At 44.0% G+C, this 27,758-nt stretch overlaps 1 protein-coding gene across 1 annotated transcript; it reads left to right on the forward strand.

The window, feature by feature from the left end:
- Positions 1–46: 46 nt before the first annotated feature.
- Positions 47–27,758, forward strand: elk4 (ETS transcription factor ELK4). Its single transcript, XM_031304936.2, has 6 exons — positions 47–147; positions 4,991–5,205; positions 13,582–14,304; positions 15,411–15,650; positions 21,889–22,005; positions 27,013–27,758. The coding sequence occupies exons 2-6, from the start codon at positions 4,999–5,001 to the stop codon at positions 27,109–27,111; spliced, it is 1,386 nt and encodes a 461-aa protein (XP_031160796.1). The 5' UTR covers positions 47–147; positions 4,991–4,998; the 3' UTR covers positions 27,112–27,758.

The following is a 27,758-nucleotide window of genomic DNA, read 5'->3' on the forward strand; positions in this document are numbered from 1 at the left end:
ATGTATTTTCTGTTCAGGTATTTCCTAGTCACTCCGTTTGAAACTTGTTTCCTGAGCTATGGCACAATAGAGAGCTTTCCAACAATGTTTTGGGAATATTTCGACGTGGCTCGACGACCCGGACATTCAGCGGACTGTACGAGCGAGGTAACGATAATGTTAGCAGACAAGCTAAATGTGAAGCTAGCTAACTTACAGTTGACGTTACAGCAAACTAACGTAATATGCATTCATTTGTTTGTCTCCTATTATCGTTTACACGCATGCTAAACTCGACAGTAGCATTTGAGCTCAACGCTGCGACTTTAGACGGTCGGAAAGCATGTGGGAGTCTGTGTTGACGTTATTCATCAACAAGTGGTCTATTATTTTGCACTGTGTGGGTGCCCAGGCAACCCAGTCCGGGCGTGCATAATGTTATATGACTGATTCGACCTAGCTGTCGTTATCTCCGGGCTCCGTAGGTAATGGCAGGCGTTACATAACGTGCATTGTAATCTTTTTCCTTGGCAGCAGTTTTGACGCTGTCCTATTTATCCTATTTCACTGGTTTTAATATGACAGTTTGGAACAGATTGTGTGTGGGGGGGAGTGTGTGTGTGTGTGTGTGTGTGTGTGTGTGTGTGTGTCTTGGTCTGTCTGTGTGTGTGTGTGTGTGTGTGTGTGTGTGTGTGTCTCCAACCCAGCAGGTCTGGGTGAGTCAGGGCAGATTTACTCGTCTCCATAAGAAGCTTACACACACACACACACACACACACACACACACACACACACACACACACACACACACACACACACACACACACACAGACAGACAGACAGATCCCCACACAGACACACAGACACACAGACACACACACACACACACACACACACACACACACACAGACAGACAGACAGACAGACAGACAGACAGACACACACACACACACATCCCCACACAGACACACACACACACACACACACACACACACACACACACACACACACACACACACACAGACACACACACACACAGACCAAGACACACACACACACACACACACACACACACACACACACACACACACACACAGACAGACAGACAGACAGACAGACAGACAGACACACACACACACATCCCCACACAGACACACACACACACACACACACACACACACACACACACACACATACACACACGCACACACACAGACCGACAGACACATACACACGCACACACACACACCCCACACACACAACCCCCCCACACACACACACACACACACACAGACCACAGGTCACATTCAGCCTGTAACATGGAGTGGACAAAATAGCAAAAATATCAAATCACATGAAAACCCAGCAACACATACCAGTCATTTTTAGGATTAATGTCACATAGCAACGTGTGCCAACTAGTGACATCACTTTTTGTGGGGCTCTCCTAAGCAGAATGAGAAACCCGCAGTAGTTGGGATTAGTGCAGCACAATATATCATGTTTTTTTTTAGGTCTGCATTTTATAATTAATGTTCAATTATGCAACAACCTTATTGCATAGTGCATATTTTCCTCATGTCGTGCAGCCCTAGTTGGGATGCATTTCGCAGGAATATTGTATACAAAACCTGCAAGGGGAGATTAAAAATGAAGACGTTAAGCACCAGAAAAATAGAAATCCTCCCCTTGCTGATTCCCTCCATGATATCTGTGAGAGTCACTGCATAAACTTGTGTGTCCAGCTCCATTTCCACGCTTGCATCGCATGTGAACGGATTATTCGAGAATGTGCTCTAAGCCGGATCTTATAGACTTTGAGTACGAGTATGTTGTGGATGACAGAAGGGCCGGTTTTTAAATCACCACGACGAATGGAGTTGCTGGGCTTTTTGATCTCAAATGTGTACAATGACTGGACCGGAACAAAAGATAGCTCGTCAGCAGGGTCTGAAGTTAACTTTTTTTGGCCATGCTTTTTATCTAGGGCTGGGCAATATATCAATATTATATCGATATCGAGATATGAGACTAGATATCGTCTTAGATTTTGAAAATCATAACATTGGGATATGGCATAAGGGTTGTCTTTTTCTGGTTTTAAAGGCTGCATTACAGTAAATTAATGTGAATTTCTTCACTTACCACAGACTGTTATAACTGTTTTATTATTTGCCTTTACCCACTTTGTCATTATATCCACATTATTGATGGTTATTTATCTAAAATCTAATTGTGAAAACATTTTGTTAAAGCAAAAATTGTCAAGCCTACAATATCATCACAATATCGACATCGGGGTATTTGGTGAGGAATATTGTGATATCTGATTTTCTCCATATCGCCCAGCTCTATTTTTATCAGCCAATATTTTTTTTTTGGCCTCCATAAAGGTGAAATACATCAAATGCACGAGCATCATTCTTGAACTTGTTAACCTACCTTTTACGGCCTCTTCACCCCACTATTTTGCTTAATTTTTTTACAACTTTGTTGTAATGTTAAAGAACACTGTGGCAGAAAACAACTGAATGAATCACTCCGTTCTCCTTGGCTACCCGCCGTCATGGCAGGCCGATTGTTACTGTGTACAGTGGTTTGCATAAGTTTACACTTCCATGCTAAAGTTGACTAAAAAGAGGAATCAAAATAATATAAATGTTCCTTAAAATACAGGGGGCATAATGGATAGTTCCAGTCACTTCGTCATGTATTCACTTCGTTGAAACAAGAGAAGAAAGCCTCACTGATGTGAAGAACAGGACAGAGAAACATGAGAAATGTTCTCTGCCTGCCGTATGCCAACGCTCCGGTAAGTCCATCACCCCGTCTCTGCCCGGCATGCCCCAGCTGCTGCACATTTGTTGACAAACTACGACGCGATGGTGAAATGGCGATTTGTCCCTTTAAATGTGAATAAATGACAGTTACACTCACGCCAGCAAATGCTCTTTCCGTTGTGATTGGTGGTATCTTTACAACTCGCCGTTACCTTGTTTTCCTGTGACTGTGTTGATGCGACTTGTACATTACAGCCACTCAAACAGGACAGAGTAACACGGCGGATATTACATTTTTTTTTGGAAGACTTAATTAAGGTGGCAGGCGCGTGTTGTTAAGGCGGGCCGCCTAAACTGGAAAGTGCTGCGGGAAACACTGATTGAGAGATGATTTTATGGAAAGTACCCCATGCCAATCTCTAGGTATGGTGAAGGGTATGTGATGATGTGGGGGTATGGTGAAGGGTATGTGATGATGTGGGGGTATGGTGAAGGGTATGTGATGATGTGGGGGTATGGTGAAGGGTATGTGATGATGTGGGGGTATGGTGAAGGGTATGTGATGATGTGGGGACCAAGGGAACTTTATCAGGATACATAGTATCCTGGATCCATGAAATAACTGGCCTTTCAAAATAAAAGTCTGCCTGCCTCTATGGGAATTTAACATAGGGGTGTACTGACTTATGCTCCCTGTATTTTGTGTCCTTAAAGGTTGGATTTTTCCTCTTTTTAGTCAACTTTAGCATGGGTTCATAAACTTATGCAAGCCACTGTAATTCACTTGTTTATTATCAGTCAGGGCTCTAAATACTTTTTTCTGCTTCATGGACTTGTGCATGTAACTTTTAAAATAACATGCACCAAATTTGTTTTAGCTGCCTTCATGGGAAGTAGGTTTCCTCCTCTTTCATCTCTCAAACAACTGCACACTGTCAGGATGCAGAGAGACGGTAGGCCAAGGAGCACGGACGCAAAGAGGGGCCCTGCTCTCTATGAGACACTTAATAGTTATGTAGTGTTTCTAGAATATCCACCCCCACTATATACAGTTATACCTGCCCTGTCCCCATGTTTGGGTTCACACTCATTGTTTACATACACAGTAATATTCCACTATTATTCTGAATATGACAATATTCGGAATTTGATTCATTGGTATTTGGATATGCGCAAACTACGTCACCACTACGCCGACCTTTTCAAGAAGCTGGTTGAAGGAATGAAAGAGGGACGCTGTGTCCAACAAGTCCTCCACCACTGGATACCTTTTGAAAAAATCGTATTTTGCACGGCTACATGTATGGAAATACTAGAAGAATATTCACTTTCAATCACTACCTTTTCCCATTTTGAAACAATGGGATCAGATTTTGTGCTCATAAAGTTAAAATATACATTTTATACATATATATATAATATGCAATTTACTAAACTGACCTACAGTAGTGTTCCCAATGGTTATATATTAGAGATGCACCGATAGAGCGGCCGGTGACCGGAATTGGCCGGTTTTCACGTGCTCGGCCATGACCGGCGACCGGCAGGTCAGTCTGATATATGGTGATTTCATGCCGGTCAACGCTCCAATTAACTGACAACATAAGTTATACCAGTTACAGTTCTCACGGACGCACGCACACACGGACGCCACAGCACGGACGCCACAGCAGGCTCTCTTTTTCCTTTCAACTTTTCCGCCATGTGTCGCGCGTACCCACTCGCGGTGTGAAGCTCGTGTCGCCGCTATTCTCCACATGTAGTAACCTGGTGAATTAACCTGCAACATGTCAGCTGTTTGGGAATTCTTCAGCGTGTGTGCAGAAGATAACAAGTTTGCAATATGCAACACCTGCAAGGAGAAAGTAGGGCGTGGAGGGACGACACCAAAAACCTAAATCACATTTCTTTAGTTGATATTGATGTGAAAAGAAGGAAATGGTTCTAACATTGCTCTTTAGATGTGTGTGAATGTCCCACACCAGGAGTAATTTATATAGTTCTGTTCTATATAGAACCATTATCTGTTCAACACATGTAAATTTAATATTTGTGTGTGCTGTAAAGTGGTTCGAAAAAATGAAATCGGAATCGGCTGGCCTAACTCAAAGAAAATCACAAATCGGAATCGGCCTAGAAAGTTGTAATCGGTGCACCTCTAGTTAATAATTAATAAGTTTATAGAACTCAGGCGGATGACTTTCTCCTCTCTAACTTCTGTTGTTTTCCAGTGAGAGACATGGACAACTCTGTCACCCTGTGGCAGTTCCTTCTCCAGCTCCTATTGGATTCCAGTAACGGGCAGCTGATCTGCTGGACCAATGAGGAAGGGGAGTTTAAACTACTGCAGGCAGAGGAGGTGGCCCGGCTGTGGGGAGCCCGCAAGAACAAGCCCAACATGAACTATGACAAACTCAGCAGGGCTCTCCGATACTACTACGACAAGGTAAACACATCAAATCTTCTCTCCTGTAGGATATCTATGACTAATGTTGGACCAGAAATGTTCTCAGCTTCTTCCTACCCCTGTTCAACATGAACAATATTATTTGAGTTGCTTATATGTTGCTGAGGAGCAACATTGCTTATCATTTTTTCTTTGTGTTTATATTTTTTAACAACTAAATAATAATAAAATACGCAGCAGTTTGATTCGGGGATTGAAAGCCTGTATTTTATGCCTAAGCTCAGTCTTTTGGTGTTAAAAGGACCAGTGTGTAGGATTTAGGGGGATCTATTGGCATAAATTAATATATATATATATATATATATATATATATATATATATATATATATATATATATATATATATATATAGGGCTGTCAAACAATTACATTTTTTTAATCGTGATTAATCGCTGAAGGTCTATAGTTAATCGCAATTAATCGCATATTTTATCACATGATTAAAATTCTGTTGTTTTGCATTTCAGAACAGTTTTTAAGTCCATATTAACAATCAAAAGCAATTTTTACCAGTGGATCTTGATTGGGAATCAAATGAATGCAAAGAAAGTTACTTTATGAACTTGATTTTAAGATTTGTAATTATTTTTTTACTGTAAACAAAAGTAAAATGTGTGAATCTGTCATTATTGCACAATTCCTCCAAGTACCTAACTAAAAAACTACAAATCCCTATCCTTACTAGAGTCAATATAGTGTTTAGTAACTCCTAAATAGGGCTGTCAAACAATTTTCTTTTAATTTCTCAGAATTTCTGTGATTAAAAAAAAATTAATCGCATCGCGGTGGCCCTTAATCGCATCACGGTTAACGCTGACAGCCCTAATATATATATATTAGAGCGGGATAAGCGTGACGAACGCAACACATGGCAGCTGATTGGACGAACGCGTCACGTGGTTCTTGCTGCTCCCGAATTTCAAAACAGATTCTAATGGCATCTCGTTCTGAATACGATCTCATATTGTACTAAAATAGTTCACCGAAACGTGTAGAAAATGTCAGGTGGAGAGAGATGAGGATAAGCTGTAGAGATGTCAGGTAGAGAGATGAGGAAGACTGTAGAGATGTCAGGTGGGAGAGATGAGGAAGACTGTAGAGATGTCAGGTGGAGAGATGAGGAAGGCTGTAGAGATGTCAGGTGAGAGAGATGAGGAAGGCTGTAGAGATGTCAGGTGGAGAGATGAGGAAGACTGTAGAGATGTCAGGTGGGAGAGATGAGGAAGGCTGTAGAGATGTCAGGTGGAGAGATGAGGAAGACTGTAGAGATGTCAGGTGGAGAGATGAGGAAGGCTGTAGAGATGTCGGGTGGAGAGATGAGGAAGGCTGTAGAAATGTCAGGTAGAGAGATGAGGAAGGCTGTAGAGATGTCGGGTGGAGAGATGTTGAAGACTGTAGAGATGTCAGGTGGAGAGATGAGGAAGGCTGTAGAGATGTCAGGTGGGAGAGATGAGGAAGACTGTAGAGATGTCAGGTGGGAGAGATGAGGAAGGTTGTAGAGATGTCAGGTGGAGAGATGAGGAAGACTGTAGAGATGTCAGGTGGAGAGATGAGGAAGACTGTAGAGATGTCAGGTGGGAGAGATGAGGAAGGCTGTAGAGATGTCAGGTGGCGAGATGAGGAAGGTTGTAGAGCTGTCAGGTGGGAGAGATGAGGAAGGCTGTAGAGATGTCAGGTGGAGAGATGAGGAAGGCTGTAGAGATGTCAGGTGGGAGAAATGAGGAAGGCTGTAGAGATGTCAGGTAGAGAGATGAGGAAGGCCGTAGAGATGTCAGGTAGAGAGATGAGGAAGACTGTAGAGATGTCAGGTGGGAGAGATGAGGAAGGCTGTAGAGATGTCAGGTAGAGAGATGAGGAAGGCTGTAGAGATGTCAGGTGGGAGAGATGAGGAAGACTGTAGAGATGTCAGGTGGGAGAGATGAGGAAGACTGTAGAGATGTCAGGTGGGAGAGATGAGGAAGACTGTAGAGATGTCAGGTGGGAGAGATGAGGAAGGTTGTAGAGATGTCAGGTGGGAGAGATGAGGAAGACTGTAGAGATGTCAGGTGGAGAGATGAGGAAGACTGTAGAGATGTCAGGTGGGAGAGATGAGGAAGGATGTAGAGATGTCAGGTGGGAGAGATGAGGAAGGCTGTAGAGATGTCAGGTGGAGAGATGAGGAAGACTGTAGAGATGTCAGGTGGGAGAGATGAGGAAGGATGTAGAGATGTCAGGTGGGAGAGATGAGGAAGACTGTAGAGATGTCAGGTGGGAGAGATGAGGAAGGATGTAGAGATGTCAGGTGGGAGAGATGAGGAAGGATGTAGAGATGTCAGGTGGGAGAGATGAGGAATGATGTAGAGATGTCAGGTGGAGAGATGAGGAAGACTGTAGAGATGTCAGGTGGGTGAGATGAGGAAGGCTGTAGAGATGTCAGGTGGAGAGATGAGGAAGGCTGTAGAGATGTCAGGTGGGAGAGATGAGGAAGGCTGTAGAGATGTCAGGTGGGAGAGATGAGGAAGGATGTAGAGATGTCAGGTGGGAGAGATGAGGAAGGATGTAGAGATGTCAGGTGGGAGAGATGAGGAAGGATGTAGAGATGTCAGGTGGGAGAGATGAGGAAGGATGTAGAGATGTCAGGTGGAGAGATGAGGAAGACTGTAGAGATGTCAGGTGGGAGAGATGAGGAAGACTGTAGAGATGTCAGGTGGAGAGGTGAGGAAGGCTGCCCGGAGTTGGAGGATGCTCCAGCGTCGTATATAGTCTGGTGTGTGGGAACATTTTGGATTTCATGTTACCTATGATGACAGCGGAAATCAAACACTAGATAGAACTGCCACTGTGTGCATGTATTGTGCAACATGCATTCAATATGCTAATTTTAGCTATATATCATATGCTGACGTGTATTTCTGGAGTGTTAAAGATTAAAAGAAAAAATAACAAGAACCGTACAGAACCGAAAACGTGACCCTAAAACCGTGATACGAACCAAACCGTGGATTTTGTGAACCGTGCCACCCCTACTACATAGGGAGCGCTGCCGTGTTTCTACAGTAGCCCAGAAGGGACAAACCAAACACTGGCTCAAGAGAGAGTCTTCTAATACATGCGTGCAGAGGGAGGGGTGAGGGAAGGGGTATTCAGTTTTCAGTTTTTTCGATCTGCACCCTCACCGCTAGATGCCACTAAATCCTACACACTGGCCCTTTAAGTTTTACACAACACAATATCCATGCTATCACCACAAAACCAATATTGGGTCAACCATCAGCCTGCAAACCATGCATTTTGGTTTTCTCACATCTCCGAGTCTTGTCATTCCCACAGATAACCCCCTCTCTGACACTTGCCAACGCTCTCTGATCCATCAATAAGCATTGTCGGCCCTCTTAGACTGGCAGACAAAGTATCCAATATGTTAACATTTTAGTCTGGAGCGTGTTTTGATATTGTGACAACAGTGAAACGATGTGAGACACAGACAGTTGCCTCGTTCATAGACTCAAGGCATTGCACCGCTGCAGTATGAATATAGGGGAAAAGCAATGGTTATTTGCTGTTATTTTTGGCATTAAAAAAAGATTTTTCTGGCCAGGCAGGGGTTCCTGTTGACATGGCAGCCTGCCAGGGCAGTGCAATTATAGGGGAAACACTCACAATGGGCCTTATTTTAACGATGTAAGCGCATGGCGTGAAGCGTCTGGCGCAGGTCCGTTTAGGGCGTGTCTTAATCCACTTTTGCTAGTTTGACGGCGGAAAAAAGGGTCCATGTGCCGGGCGCATGGTTCAAAAGGGTTGTACTTAGTGTCTTCATTAATTCATAGGTGGTTTTGGGCGTAACATGCAATCAACCAATCAGAGATCATCTCCCATCTCCCTGTGCACGAGCCTAGGAGCATTTTACTAATGCTCTGTTAAAATAACAATGAAATGCTGCGTTATTGACTTTAGACCAGGTTTTTGTTGGTCAATGGTGCGATCACTTCCCGCTTCCTCAAGATAGCAATACGTCCAGAATGCACCTGAACACACCTCCCTGTAAGACCAGCATGCCCAGAATGCACCTGAACACACCTCCCTGTAAGACCAGCACGCCCATGGGCCACAGATGGGTGCAGGTGCATTTGTTATTTAAACGAGGTGGGCGCTGAACGTCTTAAAAGTAGCTAAGAGACTTGCGTCGGGCTTTGTGCTGCGCCGGGTGCAAGACATGGCCCTAAATGTGAGAAACAGTAAATTGGTCTGATTTTTTTTTTTTTTTTTAGATAAAGATGAATTTTCAGGTTCTTTGAGGTAAACTTCAAGCAAAATACTGATTCAGTGATGAATGTGTAAATGTATATGTCAATGGCACAGGTGAAATAAGGAGTGTGTGCTTTATCACCCTATATGTGATCCATATGATTTTAGAATTTCCTGAAAATTCTCTTTTGTTTAGCATCAATGAAAATGCTCCTGCTCTCCTTTTTGAGCTATTTATTTGAAGATCTGTTTTTGCTATAAATGAACTTGGCACATATGTACAGCTGTGATGGTGCTTTGAGGCTTGAGCACACTCATAGTTGTGCCCCACTCCTGGTTTCCAACGACATAATTTAAGCCTACGTGATGCCTAAGTCGCATAACCACACAAGGTGTTTCTGCTTCAGACAGCTGCACCCAAGAGTACACAAACAACTAGCAAAACACAAGTTAATTGCGTCTCAGAATGGTTAAAGTCCACTGCTCAGTGACATCCGGAAGTGAGGGAGAGTGCTGTCTGTCTCCCACCCTGCTTGTGGGTTGGCAGAAGCTCCGCCTCATCCCTGTGGGCGTCTGGGCAGGGCTGGTGTGGTATGTGTGGCTGCAGCATTAGTGGCTGCTAGTTTGGTACAGACAGGAAGGACAGAGCTGTCCCACGTACAAGGCTTTTTTGTAGTCTCACTCTGCTATTTTTTACCCCTAGTGCCTCTTAAGCTGCAGACACACCAACCAGACGGCCGACCGTCGGCTGTAAAGCCAGTTTGACTGATCAGTAGGGCTGCCACCTCTTAGTCGATTAGTCGACTAATCGGTCGTTTTGGTCTTAGTCGACTAAGATTTCTTTAGTTGATGAGTAATTTTTTATGCTTATTCATGCTTAATTACTCATTTCCAAGAAACTTATGAGCACATTTCTGGTAAGCACAAGATTTAAAGTGGTGTTTTTGCAGGATTAATTGTGGAGAAACTCAGTTTTACAGATGGTTCATTAACTACATTTATATTGTGCTTTTCTAGTCTTAACCACCTCTCAAAGAGCACAGCTCTGTCGATTACATCAACTAATCGATTAATCGACAAAATCATATAAGTGTTAGTCGACTAAGAATTTCTGTAGTCGAGGACAGCCCTACTGATCAGTCTCCTCGAGTTGGTCTAAAAAGTTCCTCAGAACACACCGAAGAGACGAGACGTAATACGTCTCCATAACAGCAGGCAGAGCTAATCTGTATTGTCGCCCAAAAATGAAAACCGGCAGCTGATTGGACGAACGCGTCACGTGGGTCTGGTTTCTCCAGAAATTCAAAGCCAGACTGTCATGGCGTCTCGTTCAGAATACGATCTCATATTGTACTAAAATAGTTCACCGAAACGTGTTTCTGAAAACATTTTAAGAGAGAAATAGGCCGTGCAGTTGCTGAATCTGTCTTCATTTCAGATCAACAAAGGTCAGTTTAAAAGATTTTCATCAGATTTTGAGAGACTCTAGTCACGCTCATCCCGCTCCCCGTTTCCTGGTTAGCTCTCCACCAATCAGATGGGTCATTTGAGTCTGACTGCCGGCAGTCCCCGCCCCGCAGGTTATACATGTCAAATCGGCCAAAATGAAGGACGACGGCCCCTCGGACGGACGACGGCACGGAACACACCGACCAGACTCGAGTCACCGACTAGGGCTGCACGATATGAGGAAAAGCTGCGATGTGCGATAACATTGTTTAATATTGCGAAGACGATATGACTTGTGATAAATATTCAAATGTGAATGTTAGCTATACTGTTCCCACGTCTTAGTGCTTTAATGGGTTCTGCGAACCTAAACATTGAATAGCCTATTCCCACTGAATAAAGAAATCAAATAGATAATTTTTGACATGCTTTTATTGAACAAATTACACATAAATGAGGCATTATAACTATAAGAAATTAACGTTCGATGAAAATCTTTTAAACTGACCTTTGTTGATCTGAAATGAAGACAGATTCAGCAACTGCACGGCCTATTTCTCTCTTAAAATGTTTTCAGAAACACGTTTTGGTGAACTATTTTAGTCCAATATGAGATCATATTCTGAACGAGCCGCCATGACAGTCTGGCTGTGTATTTCCAAAGCCGGTCTACGGAAAGCCGTTCCACTCCCTATTCAGCCCCATTGTACCTACTTTGGTTGCAGTTCCACCAGAGTTCCACTGGGGGTGATCACGGTCCAGTGCAAAATGAATGGGACTCTATGGAGCTAGACGGCTAAATTTGTCTCTTTCGCCTGATTGTCGTTGAGAAATCTCAGATTTGATTGTAGTTTTTGAAAGTTCAACATGGATTATAGGTCGAAAGTTGAATGAACGAGTACTTACGCCCTTTCGATTTGTTACAGGTTGAGTCGTTGTTGCCCATAACACGCTAGCATTCTGCTAATGAATGCTGATTGGTCAGTGAAGGACTGATTACGATCGGAGATCCCGTTTGACGGCATCCGAAGCAGAACCAGAATGCCAGAGTGAATATTTCGGCGTGGTCTTTAAAACATTAGCAAACCTCTTTCTAGCACGTGTATTGACAGGGAGAGTCTAACCTGTCAGCTGTGTATTAACAGGGAGAGTCTAACCTGTCAGCTGTGTATTAACAGGGAGAGCCTGACCTGTCAGCTGTGTAGTATTAACAGGGAGAGCCTGACCTGTCAGCTGTGTAGTATTAACAGGGAGAGTCTAACCTGTCAGCTGTGTATTAACAGGGAGAGTCTAACCTGTCAGCTGTGTAGTATTAACAGGGAGAGCCTGACCTGTCAGCTGTGTAGTATTAACAGGGAGAGCCTGACCTGTCAGCTGTGTAGTATTAACAGGGAGAGCCTGACCTGTCAGCTGTGTAGTATTAACAGGGAGAGTCTAACCTGTCAGCTGTGTAGTATTAACAGGGAGAGCCTGACCTGTCAGCTGTGTAGTATTAACAGGGAGAGTCTAACCTGTCAGCTGTGTATTAACAGGGAGAGTCTAACCTGTCAGCTGTGTTGTCGATGCCTTGAGAGAACAAAGGAAGCGACTCAGAGCTCGCCGTAAAGCAGAATCTCTGGCCGTATATGTGTATGACGTCATTGACATTTTAAAAGGCTTTTTAAAACAAAAAAGCCACTTTAAAAAAATCTAACACCCAGCAGTGTGTATTTTCTTAGCCTCCCCTTTCAAATGCAACATTCAAATTACTAGACAAAAAATTATATCCTGAGAAAAGTGGATTTTGAGGGGTATAGCTCCATAGAGTCCCATTCATTCTGCACTGGCCTGTGAGCGCCCCCTATATGGAACTCTGGTGGAACTGCAACCAGTTCAGAAGCCGGAAGTAACGAGAGAGTGGAACTTCTTCCCATATTAGAAATAAAGAACCACGTGACGCGTTCGTCCAATCAGCTGCCGGTTTTCATTTTCTGTGAAATAATCAGACTGTTAATGGAAACAATACAGAGCAGCGCCGCCTGCTGCTATGGAGACGTATTACGCTTTGCGTCGTCTCAGTGTGTAAACTGTTTTCCCTTATTCATCGTGTCAGGCTGTCTGTTGCAATGTGTTCATCGCGCTAGTTCATATCGCGATGACGATGAAAATTCGATGTATCGTTCAGCCCTATCACCGACCTCGCCAGGCTGTCAGACGGCCGGTTATCGGCGTCAGCGCCTTTTAGAGCGAGGGAGACTGCGTGAGGGAGAGACTTGTTTATGCTCTCACTGGATGCTTTCTGCCTGGATAATAATGTTGTGTAAGGCTGCTCGGGGCTGGTCAATATTGACATCATGATTATTTAACACGGTGACTTGTTGACTTTTGGTAAGATGTTGCAATTGTTGAATTAAAAAAAATCTGTGAAACAGTTAAACTGGGAAATTTCCCTTAAAACCTTTCCCATTTTAATTTTCTTTTTTCATTCAGAACACAAGACAAAATAAGAGTTTGCTTGCAAAACGTAATGTGCAAAATTATCTTTTTTTCTCGATTACTCTCTTTTTATGATCGTTAGGAGCCAAAATCGTAATCGCGGTCAAAGTTTGATTAATTGCACAGCCCTAATGTTGTACATTTTTACTTTTGTGTATACAGTACACTAACATATCTTGTTCTGCAATTGCTTTTCTGTGTCTTACAGAACATCATAAAGAAGGTGAATGGTCAGAAGTTTGTCTATCGCTTTGTGTCCTATCCTGACATCCTGAAAGGAGATGTTGCTACCCGAACAGAGGGCAGGGATGTGGGTGCTGGGGGCACCCCTCACCTATTAAATAGGGGAGACAGCACCCAGGAGGGCGAGTCTGCTGACCGCAGTATCACAGCAGCTCTGGGCTCCAGCACCAAGCAGTCAAACCGTAACGACTACATCCACTCTGGCCTGTACACCTCCTTTACCCTCAACTCGCTTCAAAATGGACGGCAGCTCTTCAAGTCCATCAAAATAGAGAACCCAGCAGAGAAGTTGGCTGACAAGAGAGGTCTCACTGCCACAGCACAGAGCCAGGAGCAGTTGCCTCAGCCACAGCAGCCACCTGCTTTGCCATCCGTCATCAAGTTTGGAAACACCCCTCCAAAGCCAGCACCGTCTGCTCAGGTTGCCATGGAGCCGACCCTGATGTCCAACCATTTGTCCGAAGACATCAGCACACAGTCCTCCCTGCCGTCCCAGTCCGTCTACTCGTTTGAACACACCCGCCCATCAGAACCGACGTTCAGCCTACCAGACCTGACCTCGACTACCCCGAGCCAAATGCCTGACTCGTCCCAGGAGCTGGTGATCGACAGCGACATCGAGTCCGGATCTTCTCAGCCCGCAGACGCTCAGGCACCAGATCCCGCAGACGATCAGGCACAGGAGAAGGCTAGTATATGTACACACACATCTCACACAATGCTAGTTAAATCATTTTGGAAGTAATAGGAAAGTTACATTTTAAATGCCCTGAAAACACATGTTCTCAATCAGCTTCTTACTTTAAAGTGCTCATATTCTGCTCATTTTCAGGTTCATAATTGTATTTTGAGGTTGTACCAGAACAGGTTTACATGGTTTAATTTTCAAAAAACACCATATTTTAGTTGTACTGCACATTGCTGCAGCTCCTCTTTTCACCCTGTGTTCAGGTCTCTGTTTTAGCTACAGAGTGAGACCTCTCACTGCTGTAACATCTTTGTTGGCAGTCGCACATGCTCAGTAGCTAGGTAAGATCACATGATCAGTAGCTAGGTAAGATCACATGCTCAGTAGCTAGGTAAGATCACATGCTCAGTAGCTAGGTAAGATCACATGCTCAGTAGCTAGGTAAGACCACATGATCAGTAGCTAGGTAAGATCACATGCTCAGTAGCTAGGTAAGACCACATGCTCAGTAGCTAGGTAAGGACTACATAAGCTAGCTAGCTGTTTCTCCAACTTCAGTAGTACAAGGCAGGATTAGCCGGGAGACTTCTTCTAAACGAGGGCGCACTTCCAAGTTTGCGTGGAATACCTGCAGAACAGGGACATGGAAGTAGTTCTGGGCCTAACAAAAATAATTGTTTGGTGAGAAAAGTGATTTTTTTCATAATATGGGCACTTTAAAAAGGTTTTTTTTGTGTTAGATTTAACGGTTATCAGCCTCCATGATTACTAAAAATTGGTATCAACTAACCCTGAAAGAATCATTGGTTGATCCCTAACTTTTAGATCATTTTCTTTGAAAACAATGCTATGAGACCGGTGAAAGTAAACCAAAACAGAAAGGTTGTGGGGATTAAAAAACTTCAATTCTGTTGTAACAACTGTGTTGATATATTATGTGTTATATCGGACTGTGACGCTGCCAGTGTGCCATTATTATGTATGCAAAATGTTCCAGATTAAATCAACATCTATTTCTGATACTGTGGCGGCAGAAATGTTGCCACATTGGTGGATAAATGTCATGAAACGCATGTAGAAATAGTTACCTGTCTCTTGTCCACCAGGTGGATAGTGGCATGGGTTTGTCTGGAGATGAGACCAGTTTCGTGGACGCTGAAACCAGTTCATCCTCACTGAGCAGCAGCAACACAGTCAGCACTCTGTGCTCAGGAAAGACACGCAAGCCTCCGAAAATCCTGCAGATCAGCCCGCCCACTCTGCTGGTCACCACCTCTGACTTCTCCCCCATGAACCTCTGCAGCCCCTCTCTACCTACGGCCTCTCTCACACCAGCAATGCTACAGGTGAGAGCGTGGACTCATCCTCATTTGGTAGTGAAGTACATTTTATTGACAACATCTATTTATAAATTGCAGGAACGTCTGTCTGTCTGTGTGTGTATGTGTGTGTGCTCGTTTTACTATATTTGTGGGGTCCAAAAACCAGGGAATACATTATACTTGTGGGGTCTGCACAGCCTTGTGGGGCCCAAAATGCTGGACCCCACAAGGTTAAAGGTCTGTTTGAGGGTTAAGACTTGGTTTTAGGATTAGGGTTAGAATTAGGTTATGGTTAGGGTGAGGGTAAGGGTTAAGGTTAGGCATTTAGTTGTGATGGTTAAGGTTAGGGTAAGGGGCTAGGGAATGTCAATGAGAATTATGTCAATGAGAGGTCCCCACAAAGATAGTGAAACAAACGTGTGTGTATGTGTGTGTGTGTGTGTGTGTGTGTGTGTGTGTGTGTGTGTGTGTTATGTGCATATCTCTCGGACTGTTAGTCCCATGGATTTCAAACTAGACAGGTGTCTTGCTACGGGTACGAGTGAGTGTGGTGCCAAGTTTGACGTTGTTCGGAAAAGGTATGGTCAAATATATTTCGGTAAAAGAAGCACACATTGGCTTTTGCCGCTCTAGCTCCTGGCCACTCCCCCTCTCACACTGCACACTGACCAAGGGGGTAAGCCTCTCCTCGGACCGCGAACCTCCTATGGCGCCATTTTAATGCTACAAAGCGATCACCTCCCGTTAGCATCCCATTGACTGCCATTCATTCTGACGTCACTTTGACAGCGAATAACTTTACATCTGAAGAGTTTAAAGACTTTATTTGTCCATTGTTTATTTCTAAAGAAACACGACAATGTATAAAAGGCTCCATTACCTTGTAGCTCACGTTATGGCTCCGTAGCAGACGTTTTTATAAAAATAGGCTAACGATTGGGTCATAACCACGAGACTTACTGTCTCATAGTAGAGGAATTACCGTATAGTACAGGAGAAGCTCTCAGGCAGTTTGGACTTCCATTAGCTGTTTAAGTTTAATTACTAATGTTAACTATCATTTTAGTGATCAATAATTAGCCTGTGTCTATGTTATCTCCTTACATATACCTACGCTCTCCGTCTCTGCTAGATTGGGAATGATTGAGATTTCTCTTGGCACAGCTACCAGAAGACTTCCAACTTTCAGACAGGTTGCTCACGTCACATCTACGTCTTCAAGCTCAGTTGGAGGCTGCTCAGTAACGCTCAGCCATCACTGGAAAAGTGCTTCTAATATCCTTCACTGGTCTCCGTCCAGAGCAAGGGGATCTGTTGGTCCATTCTTATATATAGTCTATGACACTGACTGAACACTCAAAACACACCAAACCAACAATTGTTAAAAACACACACAAAAACTGAAAAATTTGCACGGGCACTGCACTAGTTTATACAAATGTCAAGTAAATGAAAAGACATTTGGGTAAATGATTGGATACCGGTATCGGTAACTCTGTTTCTCTGTAAATGATTTGCTCCAGTCAGAGTCCCTTGACACTGATCTCTTTGACAGTGTGCCGTAGGTCAAGTCATGCCCCATAAGCTGCTGAATTTATGATTCATTGTATTTCACGCTCTGTATTAGCCTTCCATCAAGACGTTTCCGAGTAGGCATGTTGTTAATTATAATTCAAACATTCAGACGAGTCATTTACATGATAGTAGGGGTGCACGATTCACAAAATGTCACGATTCAATATCAATTTCTAGGCTCAAAATCGATTCTCGATTCAAAAACGATTCACAGTATGTAAATGTAGTTACTTTTCTCATGTGATTGAGAATTTCTGAAAACAATTTTTTCAATTCTATGAATTGATTTTGAATCAGTAGAGCTCGAATGGCGATTGTGAATGTGAATTAGGGCTGTCAAAATTGCTCAAAAATGACGAATATTCCCTCTAAAAAAACACATAATATTCGAACTATTCGAACATCTGGTTGCGCATGTTGAAGTTCCACAGTAGCCGATATAGATCCGACGTTGAACGCTCCGAGCGAGCTGTGCTGTGGTAAACATGGAGCTTTTCCTTGACATGAAACGGTAAATAATCTAACCAGTGGAAGCAGTGCATTCAACCTTTATTCATGCATATCTCTTGCATACAACTTTATCTCGCGGCTCAACTATTTTACCTCCTACCGACCAAAATCCAAAGTACTTCCAGACGTGGCTTTTTAGATTTTGGGGGGTTAAAATCGCTTTCTCTGATGCGGTCGAGTTGGGCTCTGCACTTTCTGCCATCTTCCATGCAAGACAAGTCAACTTTCAGCAGTGAGGCTGTGCCAGACAGTGGGACTCCTGTGACCTGTCCCTGAACCCTCTGGCGCGTTAGCGCGCCCGCTCGCAAAGCAGACAGCCAGACAGCCTCTGCTACCGCGAGCGTTTTTTTCCACATTTTTTAATTACAATATATATATACAATATTAATTTTCACCTTCGAAATTCGTTTTTTAAAAACTATTCCAATATATATTCGAATTTAGAATATTCGTTGACAGCCCTAATGTGAATCGATTTTTTTTTTGCACATCCCATTGATGATAGGTTGTTGATTTTTTTTGTCATGAAAGTTGTACAAAGCTTAGTTCTGGCTGCTGTTGTGAGACTGCAGTTTAGATAATTTCTCTAACTTTTATAGACATATCAAACAATATGAATAGAAAGTAGTCTGTATATTTTGTGTATTTAGTTACCAGGTGTTTGCCTTGCAATTATTTGTCTAACTAGACAGAACCCAGAATTGACATCACAGAGAACCTCCAGCATTTAATGGTACTTACCAACAGGTGGCAGCAAGACCAAGACCAAGATTGGTCTTGTTTTTCTAGTGTTTAATTGTTCCCAGTGATGCTGTTTGCAGACCACATGACTGTGTGTGCTGCTGTGTAGATCTATTATTAGATTTACTGGTTCAGACAATGATGTTTTTATTCTGTCCCTCCCCAGAAGGTCAGGTTTAATCATGACATGACTGCCAGTTAGTTCCTCTTTCTGGTTTGTCAGTGAGTGACTTTAAGGCTCTGACACACCAACCTGACGGCCGACCGTCGGCAGAAAAGTCAGTCGGACTGATCAGTCGGCTCCCCGAGGTCCAAAAAGTGCCTCAGAACACACTGAAGAGACGCCGACTTGAGCGTACGTTCTGCACGTGCGCGAGACGTAATACGTCTCCATAACAGCAGACGGCGCTAATCTGTATTGTCGCCCAAAAAATGAGAACCGGCAGCTGATTGGATGAACTCGTCACGTGGGTCTGGCTTCTCCCGGATTTTTACAGCCGAGCATAATGGCGGCTCGTTCAGAATACGATCTCATATTGGACTAAAATAGTTCACCAAAAAGTGTTTCTGAAAACATTTGAAGAGAGAAATAGGCCGTGCAGTTGCTGAATCTGTCTTCATTTCAGATCAACAAAGGTCAGTTTAAAAGATTTTCGCCAGATTGTTCATTCTCATTTTCATTGAAAAATATTAAAATGAAAATGGTTATAGTGTGATTTTTTCTTTTTTTTTTCTTTGTGAGGATCTGTACCAAACAACTGCTTTTTTAGATAATTCTTTGGGGCTTTCCCCTTTATTCAATAGTGACAGTGGATATACAGGAAAGGGGGGCGAGCGAGAGGGGATGACACGCAGCAAAGGGCCACAGGTCGGATTCAAACCTGGGCCGCTGCAAAGGACTCAGCCATGAAGATTTTTTTCTTTAGTCTGTAGAAGAGGATTTGGAGGCCGGGACGTCTGTGCAGCACCACAATACTTCATTCAGAACGGTTTGACACATATTTTGACTTTAACAAATATTGCGGCCCCCTGCGATTTGTATATTGCACTAGTCCATATTAGAGCTGTAATCGGGCCTTAAAGCAGCCATATTATGCTCATTTTCAGGTTCATAATTGTATTTTAAGGTTGTACCAGAATAGGTTTACATGGTTTAATTTTCAGAAACCACCATATTTTAGTTGTACTGCAGTGCTCTCTCTTCTTCTGTACTATCTCTGATTGCACTTGCACATGCGCAGTAGCTCAGATGTAGATCATGTCAGCTAGCTAGCTCCATAGACAGTAAAAGAAAGGCTGTTTCTACAACTTCGGTCAGTTACAAGGCAGGATTAGCTGGGAGACTTCTAAATGAGGGCGCACATGGAAGTAGTTCTTTTGGAGATTATGGTGAACTTGTGTATGTTGTAGCAGTGCTTTGCTATTGAGAACGAGGTAGCATGCTAGCGTTAGCATGCTAGCGTTAGCATTAGCGTTAGCATCCTAACGCTAATGCAACGAGCTAATGGTTGCGGTAAGCCTGCTCGTTTCGGCTTGTGATGTCACAAGCCGTGCTGATTTTGACCAGCTCACCCAGAGACTGAAGGCAGGACACATTCAGAAACCGTACCTCACTCTAAACACCATGGATGGTTGTTTATCAAAGTTTGTATGTGTGTGGAAGCACCAGAGACACAACATAACTCCCCAAATCCCAGAAAAAGTGATTTTTTCATAATATGGGCACTTTAAAAGTTCGGCCCGAAAAGGACCGAGCCCGACAGAAGTACATTTTGATTGACAGCTTTTTAAAAGCCCGAACCCGTTACAGCCCGACTGTGCAAAAGGCTGTCTGTCAGCAGTGATTAGAGCGCATGTCGGAGAATAGCGCCAACACGCGCTTCACACCGAAGCACAGATTACAGAACAGATTATTTTTTGGGCATTTTAGGCCTTTAATTCCACAGGACAGATGAAGACATGAAAGGGGAGAAAGAGGGGGAATGACATGCAGCAAAGGGCCTTAGGTCGGAGTCAAGGAATAAACCTCTATATATGTGCGGCTGCTCTACCAGCTGAGCTAACCCGGCCACATTTATACATTCTTTAACATTTATTCATGACTAACGGAGGCTATCGGCTAGAGGTCGACCGATATGGGTTTTCTCTGGCCGATGCCGATGCCGATCTTTAGAAATCAGGGTCAGCCGATGGCTATTTATTTTGGCCGATATGTGCTTGTTTTTAAACCTCTATTTGAAAGATAAAATGTAACACTAATATACACAGAATTTCTCAACAAAAACATTTATTGAACACTTCACCAATCTACACTTGTAGCCTATACTTCAATAAAAAATGTATAATGTAAAAACATACTGTATATTGTATAAATAATGTATGAAAAATATATTAAATAAACGAAACAGGTAAGAAGAAAATTTTGTCAAATAAACTTTAAAATAAAAAAAATAAAGTTTAGTGCACTTATCAGCATTTATTAAACTTCTGAGAATACAAATCTGCTTCACAGAAAGTGACGTTATTATTAATCTCAACACTATTTCCTCCTAACTCCTGTTGAATCACATCAGACTAGAGCTCTCTAAAGTCAGTTCTTGTTCACCTTGTTTGTTAGATCATTGTTCATTTGTTTGTGTGTTTTCTCTGTGTTTTGGGGATCCTACTGTTACATGTCCCGTTGACCTCATTAGGATCTTATCTGAGCACATTTCTGTCACTCTTTAAAACTCGTCCAGCCAATTTAATAAAATGAAAGGTTTTATTCGTGCTCAAGTCCATACATGCAGTTAATGGATACAGGCACGGAGAACTGAAGGCTCTGTTAGCAACAATTAACTCCGTTAGCGGTTAGCTCCGTTAGCGGTTAGCTCCGTTATAGGAGTGGATGAGACTGCCACGGACAGGGGTAACAACCAGACTCTGATAAATGACATTCGGGGAGCTTCCACAGCGGTGTGGCCACGGTGTTTTGTACGGTTTTATTAGTACAGTTAATCCCAAGGTAAGAACACCAGCAACATGCTACTGCTAACGGTAGCGTCTGAGCCTGAAGTGGCTGCGCGAGAGACACACGGCAAGACTTCACGAGGGGAGGGACTGGACTGGGCGCGCTGTAAAAAATGTTGCCTATTCATGTTTTTAACACTAGGCTGCCCGCAGATGCGCCTGCCTATTAATCGGCTTGATATATACTGGGATATTGGCCGATGCCGATTATGTTAAAAAATGCCAAAAATCGGTCGACCTCTACTATCGGCCACTTGGAAGTTGGAACAAAGAAATAAAATAATGGCCGATTATCGGCTCGGTGTGTCTGCGCCTTTACACGTATGCTGGTACAATATGTTTGTGAAAATTTAAAACAGAGCAATATCTGCCATGCTGTCGGGCTCCAATGCACTAACACTGAGTGTGTCTTTGTCTTCGTCCTCAGACTCCTCTGTTGCTGACTCCTAGTCCTCTGCTGTCCAACATCCACTTCTGGAGCACGCTCAGTCCGGTTGCTCCGCTCAGCCCAGCCACACGACGCCAGGGAGCCCACCTGTTCCAAGTTAGTACATTACCCCGATTTTCCACCAGGCGCGTCTGTGCTGCGTTCTGGCTGCTCTGCAGTTTTCTTCCGGCCTCCGCCACGCGCCATACCACACCAGGAGCGTCTCAGAAGCGGAGCGTCTTGCTGCCGACTTGATTTTATTGTTTATTCATCGACTTACATACACATCACTTTGCGCCGGCTTTGTAATGCCTACTTAACCTGTACTTTATGTAGCCTATTGCAGGGGGTTTTCAAACTTTTTGTGTGTGTGGACCACTATTTGTAATCACGGACCACCTCATAATACACATATTAAAATATGTCTACACACAGTCCTACCTGAATTACTCCGCACCTCTTAATTAATATGCCTACTAGCACTAAAACTATAACTGGTCATCTCATCAGTACAACAGGCTCGTTAATTTGCATTTATTTATTTACTCAAGCGCCCAAGAGCATAATCAGGTTCATCTGAACAACAGGCTTATTTCCATAGCAATGGAGTATTACATCTATACCGTAATAACAACACTTGGATATAGTCAAAATTTTAGGGGATTATTAATCTTCAGAGTTTGGACTTGAACGTCACAGCTGAGCGCCACTAGCCTATTTTAGTAATCACACGATAACTTGAGAATTTAATTACAATTTTATATCAATGTACATATTCTTCATTTTTATGATAATTTCCTGGTAAAATGAAGGTTAAAAAACAATTTTATATTTTATTTTGCTTTTCCGTGGACCACCTGCAGTACCCTCACGGACCACTAGTGGTCCGCGGACCACGGTTTGGGAATGACTGGCCTATTGTACTCTGTATTAGAGGGCTGCATTGGGATTGGGTCCCGCCGGGTCCCGCGGGACTCAACGCAAATCTCGCGGGAGCGGGCGGTTTTAACTTTGCTGCGGGCGGCTAAAAAAACCACTGCGGGATCGGGATGTAGCCTGGAACCCCCCCACGCCAGCAGAAACCACAGATATACATATATACTGACTGAGTATATATACATATATACTGACTGAGTATATATACATATATACTGACTGAGTATATACTGTATAGGCCATCTATGAGCAGACACCAGCGTGTCTGAGCCTCCCAGGACGGGGGAGCTCCGAGCCAAGGCTCCGTCCACCGTCATCCTCGGCTCCTTCCTCCCCCTCTCTCCCTCTCCTCTCTCCCTCATCCTCGGCTCCTTCCTCCCCCTCTCTCCCTCTCCTCTCTCCCTCATCCTCGGCTCCTTCCTCCCCCTCTCTCCCTCTCCTTCGGCTCCTTCCTCCCCCTCTCTCCCTCTCCTTCTGCTCCTTCCTCCCCGTCTAACAGCAAAGCACCTGCCTTCTTTGCCTTCATCTTCTCCCTATTAACCTATAAAATGACGTGTTTTCTCATGCGGGACGGGAGAAGACATAACATCAATGCATCTCTATTATTGTGCGGGCATAAATTCTCAGAGTTTTGCGGGTGCGGGCGGGAGTGGACGTACACATTGCGGGAGCGGGCGGGAGTGTAACACACACGTTGCGGGTGTGGGCGGTAATGTTCAGAAATTCGCCAGGAGCGGGCGGGAGCGGGATGAAGAAAACAGTCCCGCGCAGGGCTCTACTCTGTATTCTTGTATTGTATTGAATGTGAAAACGTATGTTGTCCTGCATGCCCAAGCTTTTCTCGGCCAGGTCGCCGTTGCAAATGAGAACCTGTTCTCAACGGCCTACCTGGTTAAAAATTAAAAATTTTACAGAATCACATCAGATGTTTATTAAGCTAGTATCTACAGTACCTTCCACTCCAAGCACTCCTGTAATTAAACTCCATGTCTTCTCTTGTCTGGCGTTGGCCTTTATGTGCATTGTCTATTAGGGCTGGGACGGTATGGAGTTTTTCTTACCGCGGTTGAAAAGCAAGAAATTCCCGTGGTATAGCGGTATACTGCAACCCCCTTACGAGAGTAGCGTAAGTTAGAGCGAGAATGGCAGGGCGCCTTAAGGGAGTGACATCAGTGCCCGTGTGGTCGCGCAAAGAGAGCGAGCGGTAACGGAGAGTAGAGTGCCGCTGTGGGGAAAAGAGAGAGGAAAAAGAGATTGCAAAGATGATGTAAAGTGGGTTAAAAGTGAGCAATAAATCAACAAGCTAGAGCTTCTGAAGACACGGTGGCTGTATCTGTTGTCCGGTAAAGTGAATGGAGTTAATCGAGTCCTTGATTATGCGGCACGTTTTCTTAAAAAATGTGATGGAATATGCGGGATATTTATGCAATTTTATGCGATGAAAATTGCGGGAACTTACAAAAACTGCGGTTTCATCATGGCTTCATCGCGGGGTTTGCAGCTTTTCGATGATGTTCACGTCGCGTAATTACGTCACTTCATAACGTTCCCATGGCAACAGGGGAAAACGGCTGCTCTTGTGTGTGAACGCAACATTTTTCAACTTTCTGCTAAGATATATGTGACTTTTTTGCAACGAAAATGCGGGGATTATGAAATCATGCAAGCCCCGCATATTTTGCGCGGAAATCGACAATTTATGCGGCGAAAGTGCGGCGTATTTGAAAGAATGCGACCCCATAAATGTGCAGACTTTGGCTGATTATGCATTGAATTATGCAATTGCATAATTACGTTTTTCTGGAGGGACTGACTAATATAAGCCGCTCTGTTTTAGGCTATGAAACGTGCATGCAGGCTGAAATTCAACCGTGCCGTTTAATCGAGATAAAGCTATAAACAGAAGGAAACTCCGCTAGCTGCTGGTGCAATGGTAAACACTGCAGCTGGACCGTTAATGTGTCTACCTCAGCTGAGAACACGGTAGGAAAGGCAAAGACATTTCTCCGATACAAGACATTACACAGGTACTCTCGCATATCGGCCTAATAGTCAACACGAATGGAATGATATTATGTCATGGAACATTGCGCTCCCAAACTCGCAAAAGGTCGGATTTGCTCCATCTTTTCATGTTAAGACACAACGTCATCAGACACAATCCATGTCATTAGACACAACGTGCACACACGTGCAGGCCAATGTTTTTTTGCGGTGATGACGGTGACGAGCGTCACGTGACCGCGGTAATGCAGTAACCGTCCCAGCCCTATTGTCTATTATGAATCTCTCGTCATCCGTGGTGAATAGACCTGCCACTGGCGCGTAGCTTTAGCAGAGCAGAGAGCCGCTTCACGCACGCGTCCGGGACGCCCTGCGTGGTAGAATATCAAGCATTGGCTCGAATGGCCGCGATTGCTCGTGGGGTTCGCGGCGCAGACGCCCAGTGGAAAATAGGAGTTAGAGCAGTGTGTAATGTACCCCTTTTGAATTGTTTCTTTAAGCCAAGACCAGCGCTAATCATTTTTGGTAGAAAAAAAATCTCTATAAAGAGGAAGAATACAGCGCTGTCAGCGATAGATTTACTAAACAACAGCCTTGGACCTGGAAAACATTTAAATGATGATGAAAAAAGGAGAAAAAACTGTAAAAAAGACAAAACCTTGAAAAAGATGGTAGAAAGAAGGAAGTAAGGAAGGCAAGAATTGGTCGAAAATAGTAGCAAAAGCTTCAAAAACATGACATAACTTCGAAAAAGGCGAGAAACTTAAAACGTAGAGGGCCAGTAGAAGGAAGGATAGAATAGATCCAAAGAAGGAGACACAAAGAACAATGTTCTGGACAACAGCCTTGTAACTATTAAACATTTTGTTAAATATCTCACGTACCCCCTGCAGTCCTCCAGAGTACCTCTAGGGGGACACGTACCCCCTGCAGTCCTCCAGAGTACCCCTAGGGGGACACGTACCCCCTGCAGTCCTCCAAAGTACCTCTAGGGGGACACGTACCCCTGCAGTCCTCCAGAGTACCCCTAGGGGGACACGTACCCCCTGCAGTCCTCCAAAGTACCTCTAGGGGGACACGTACCCCCTGCAGTCCTCCAGAGTACCCCTAGGAGGACACGTACCCCCTGCAGTCCTCCAGAGTACCTCTAGGGGGACACGTACCCCTGCAGTCCTCCAGAGTACCTCTAGGGGGACACGTACCCCTGCAGTCCTCCAGAGTACCCCTAGGGGGACACGTACCCCCTGCAGTCCTCCAGAGTACCTCTAGGGGGACACGTACCCCTGCAGTCCTCCAGAGTACCTCTAAGGGGACACGTACCCCCTGCAGTCCTCCAGAGTACCTCTAGGGGGACACGTACCCCCTGCAGTCCTCCAAAGTACCCCTAGGGGGACACGTACCCCCTGCAGTCCTCCAGAGTACCTCTAGGGGGACACGTACCCCTGCAGTCCTCCAGAGTACCCCTAGGGGGACACGTACCCCTGCAGTCCTCCAGAGTACCCCTAGGGGGACACGTACCCCCTGCAGTCCTCCAGAGTACCTCTAGGGGGACACGTACCCCCTGCAGTCCTCCAGAGTACCCCTAGGGGGACACGTACCCCTGCAGTCCTCCAGAATACCCCTAGGGGTACACGTACCCCCATTTGAGAACCCCTGGGTTAGAGTATATACCGCCTTTCTGCTCTCATCTACAGGGTTCATACGTTTTGAAAAAACCTGGAAAAGTTATGAAATTTGAAAAATGCAAATTCCAGGCCTGGAAAGGTTTTGGAAACATAAAAAGACCCAGAAAGTTTTGGAAAAGTCATGGAATTTGTTTTTTTAACACAGCATAATAATACGTGATTAATAAATGTATTTCACGTCGTCCTAAACTCAGCGTTATATTCGGGGCGCGATATTACAACTCCCACTATGAACCACATACATTATCATTCATTTAATTGTTAAACCTCTGAGGGTAAACTTTAACACAGATTTCTATTCTTATTATTATGTACATTATACATGTCGACTGACTTTTTCAGGATAACATAGTCATGGAAAATTGCCCAAAAAGTCATGGAAAAGTATTGGTTAAAATGCGTCTGAACCCTGCATCTAGTATCATTTCATTTCTCTCTATTTGTCTATATGTCTATTTGTCTAAAGCGTCCTAAAATAACAGATTCTGCTCTGTTCCAGTTCCCCTCGGTCCTCACCCCTCATTTCCAGATCCCTGTACACAGTCTGGATGGGACCAACACGCCCGGGCCCATTTCCCCAGACCCTCAGAAGACATAGGATTGACCCCCTACAATATCGCCGCATTTGGACCGAGACAGCCAGACACGTTCCCGCCTCCTGCTCCATCTTGTGCTCCCACTGCACGGACAATTATGTGGGAGCTCAGTCATTGCCATTCCTCATCACTCTGGTGCTTTAATATTCACTGCCATAAAATTCACACTACAATCAGGCGTTTTGGAGGGAGGGTCTGGAGAGATGGAAGTGCAGTTTTGATTGATGACGGTTACACATTCAGCTTTTTTCGGAACATTTACAGCCTGAGGATGCTATCCTGTACTCATACACACTGATTCCAGCGTTCCTTATGCACCTATGGATTCATTTTGTCTGTCTTTTTGCGATCCTCCGTCACAGTTCGAAGGAAGTAGGAATTTCCATGGCAACTGTTGGTGCATGTGGATTGGACCCTTAGCATACAATCTGCCTCATACTTGGACACACATCATATCTTTCCTTTTTATAGAATGTCCTTCTTATGTTGTGCAACAGTGTTATTACCAAAAAAGACCCATTTTATGTTTAGGACTGCAACTAACAATTATTTTCATTGTTGATTAATCTCTCCATTTAACTATTAGTAGTTTGGTCTACAAAATGCTAGAAAACAGTGAAAAATATCAATCAATGTTTCCCAAAAAGAC

The sequence above is a fragment of the Sander lucioperca genome, chromosome 6, assembly GCF_008315115.2.
Source record: "Sander lucioperca isolate FBNREF2018 chromosome 6, SLUC_FBN_1.2, whole genome shotgun sequence".
Classification (NCBI taxonomy): Eukaryota; Metazoa; Chordata; class Actinopteri; order Perciformes; family Percidae; genus Sander; species Sander lucioperca.

Excerpts from the sequence above, each read along its gene's own strand:
- elk4 (XM_031304936.2), top strand. The coding sequence starts at position 4,999 with ATGGACAACTCTGTCACCCTGTGGCAGTTCCTTCTCCAGCTCCTATTG. Across the intron at positions 14,305-15,410 it reads ACGATCAGGCACAGGAGAAG|GTGGATAGTGGCATGGGTTT; the intron begins GCTAGTATATGT and ends CTTGTCCACCAG. Across the intron at positions 15,651-21,888 it reads TCACACCAGCAATGCTACAG|ACTCCTCTGTTGCTGACTCC; the intron begins GTGAGAGCGTGG and ends CTTCGTCCTCAG.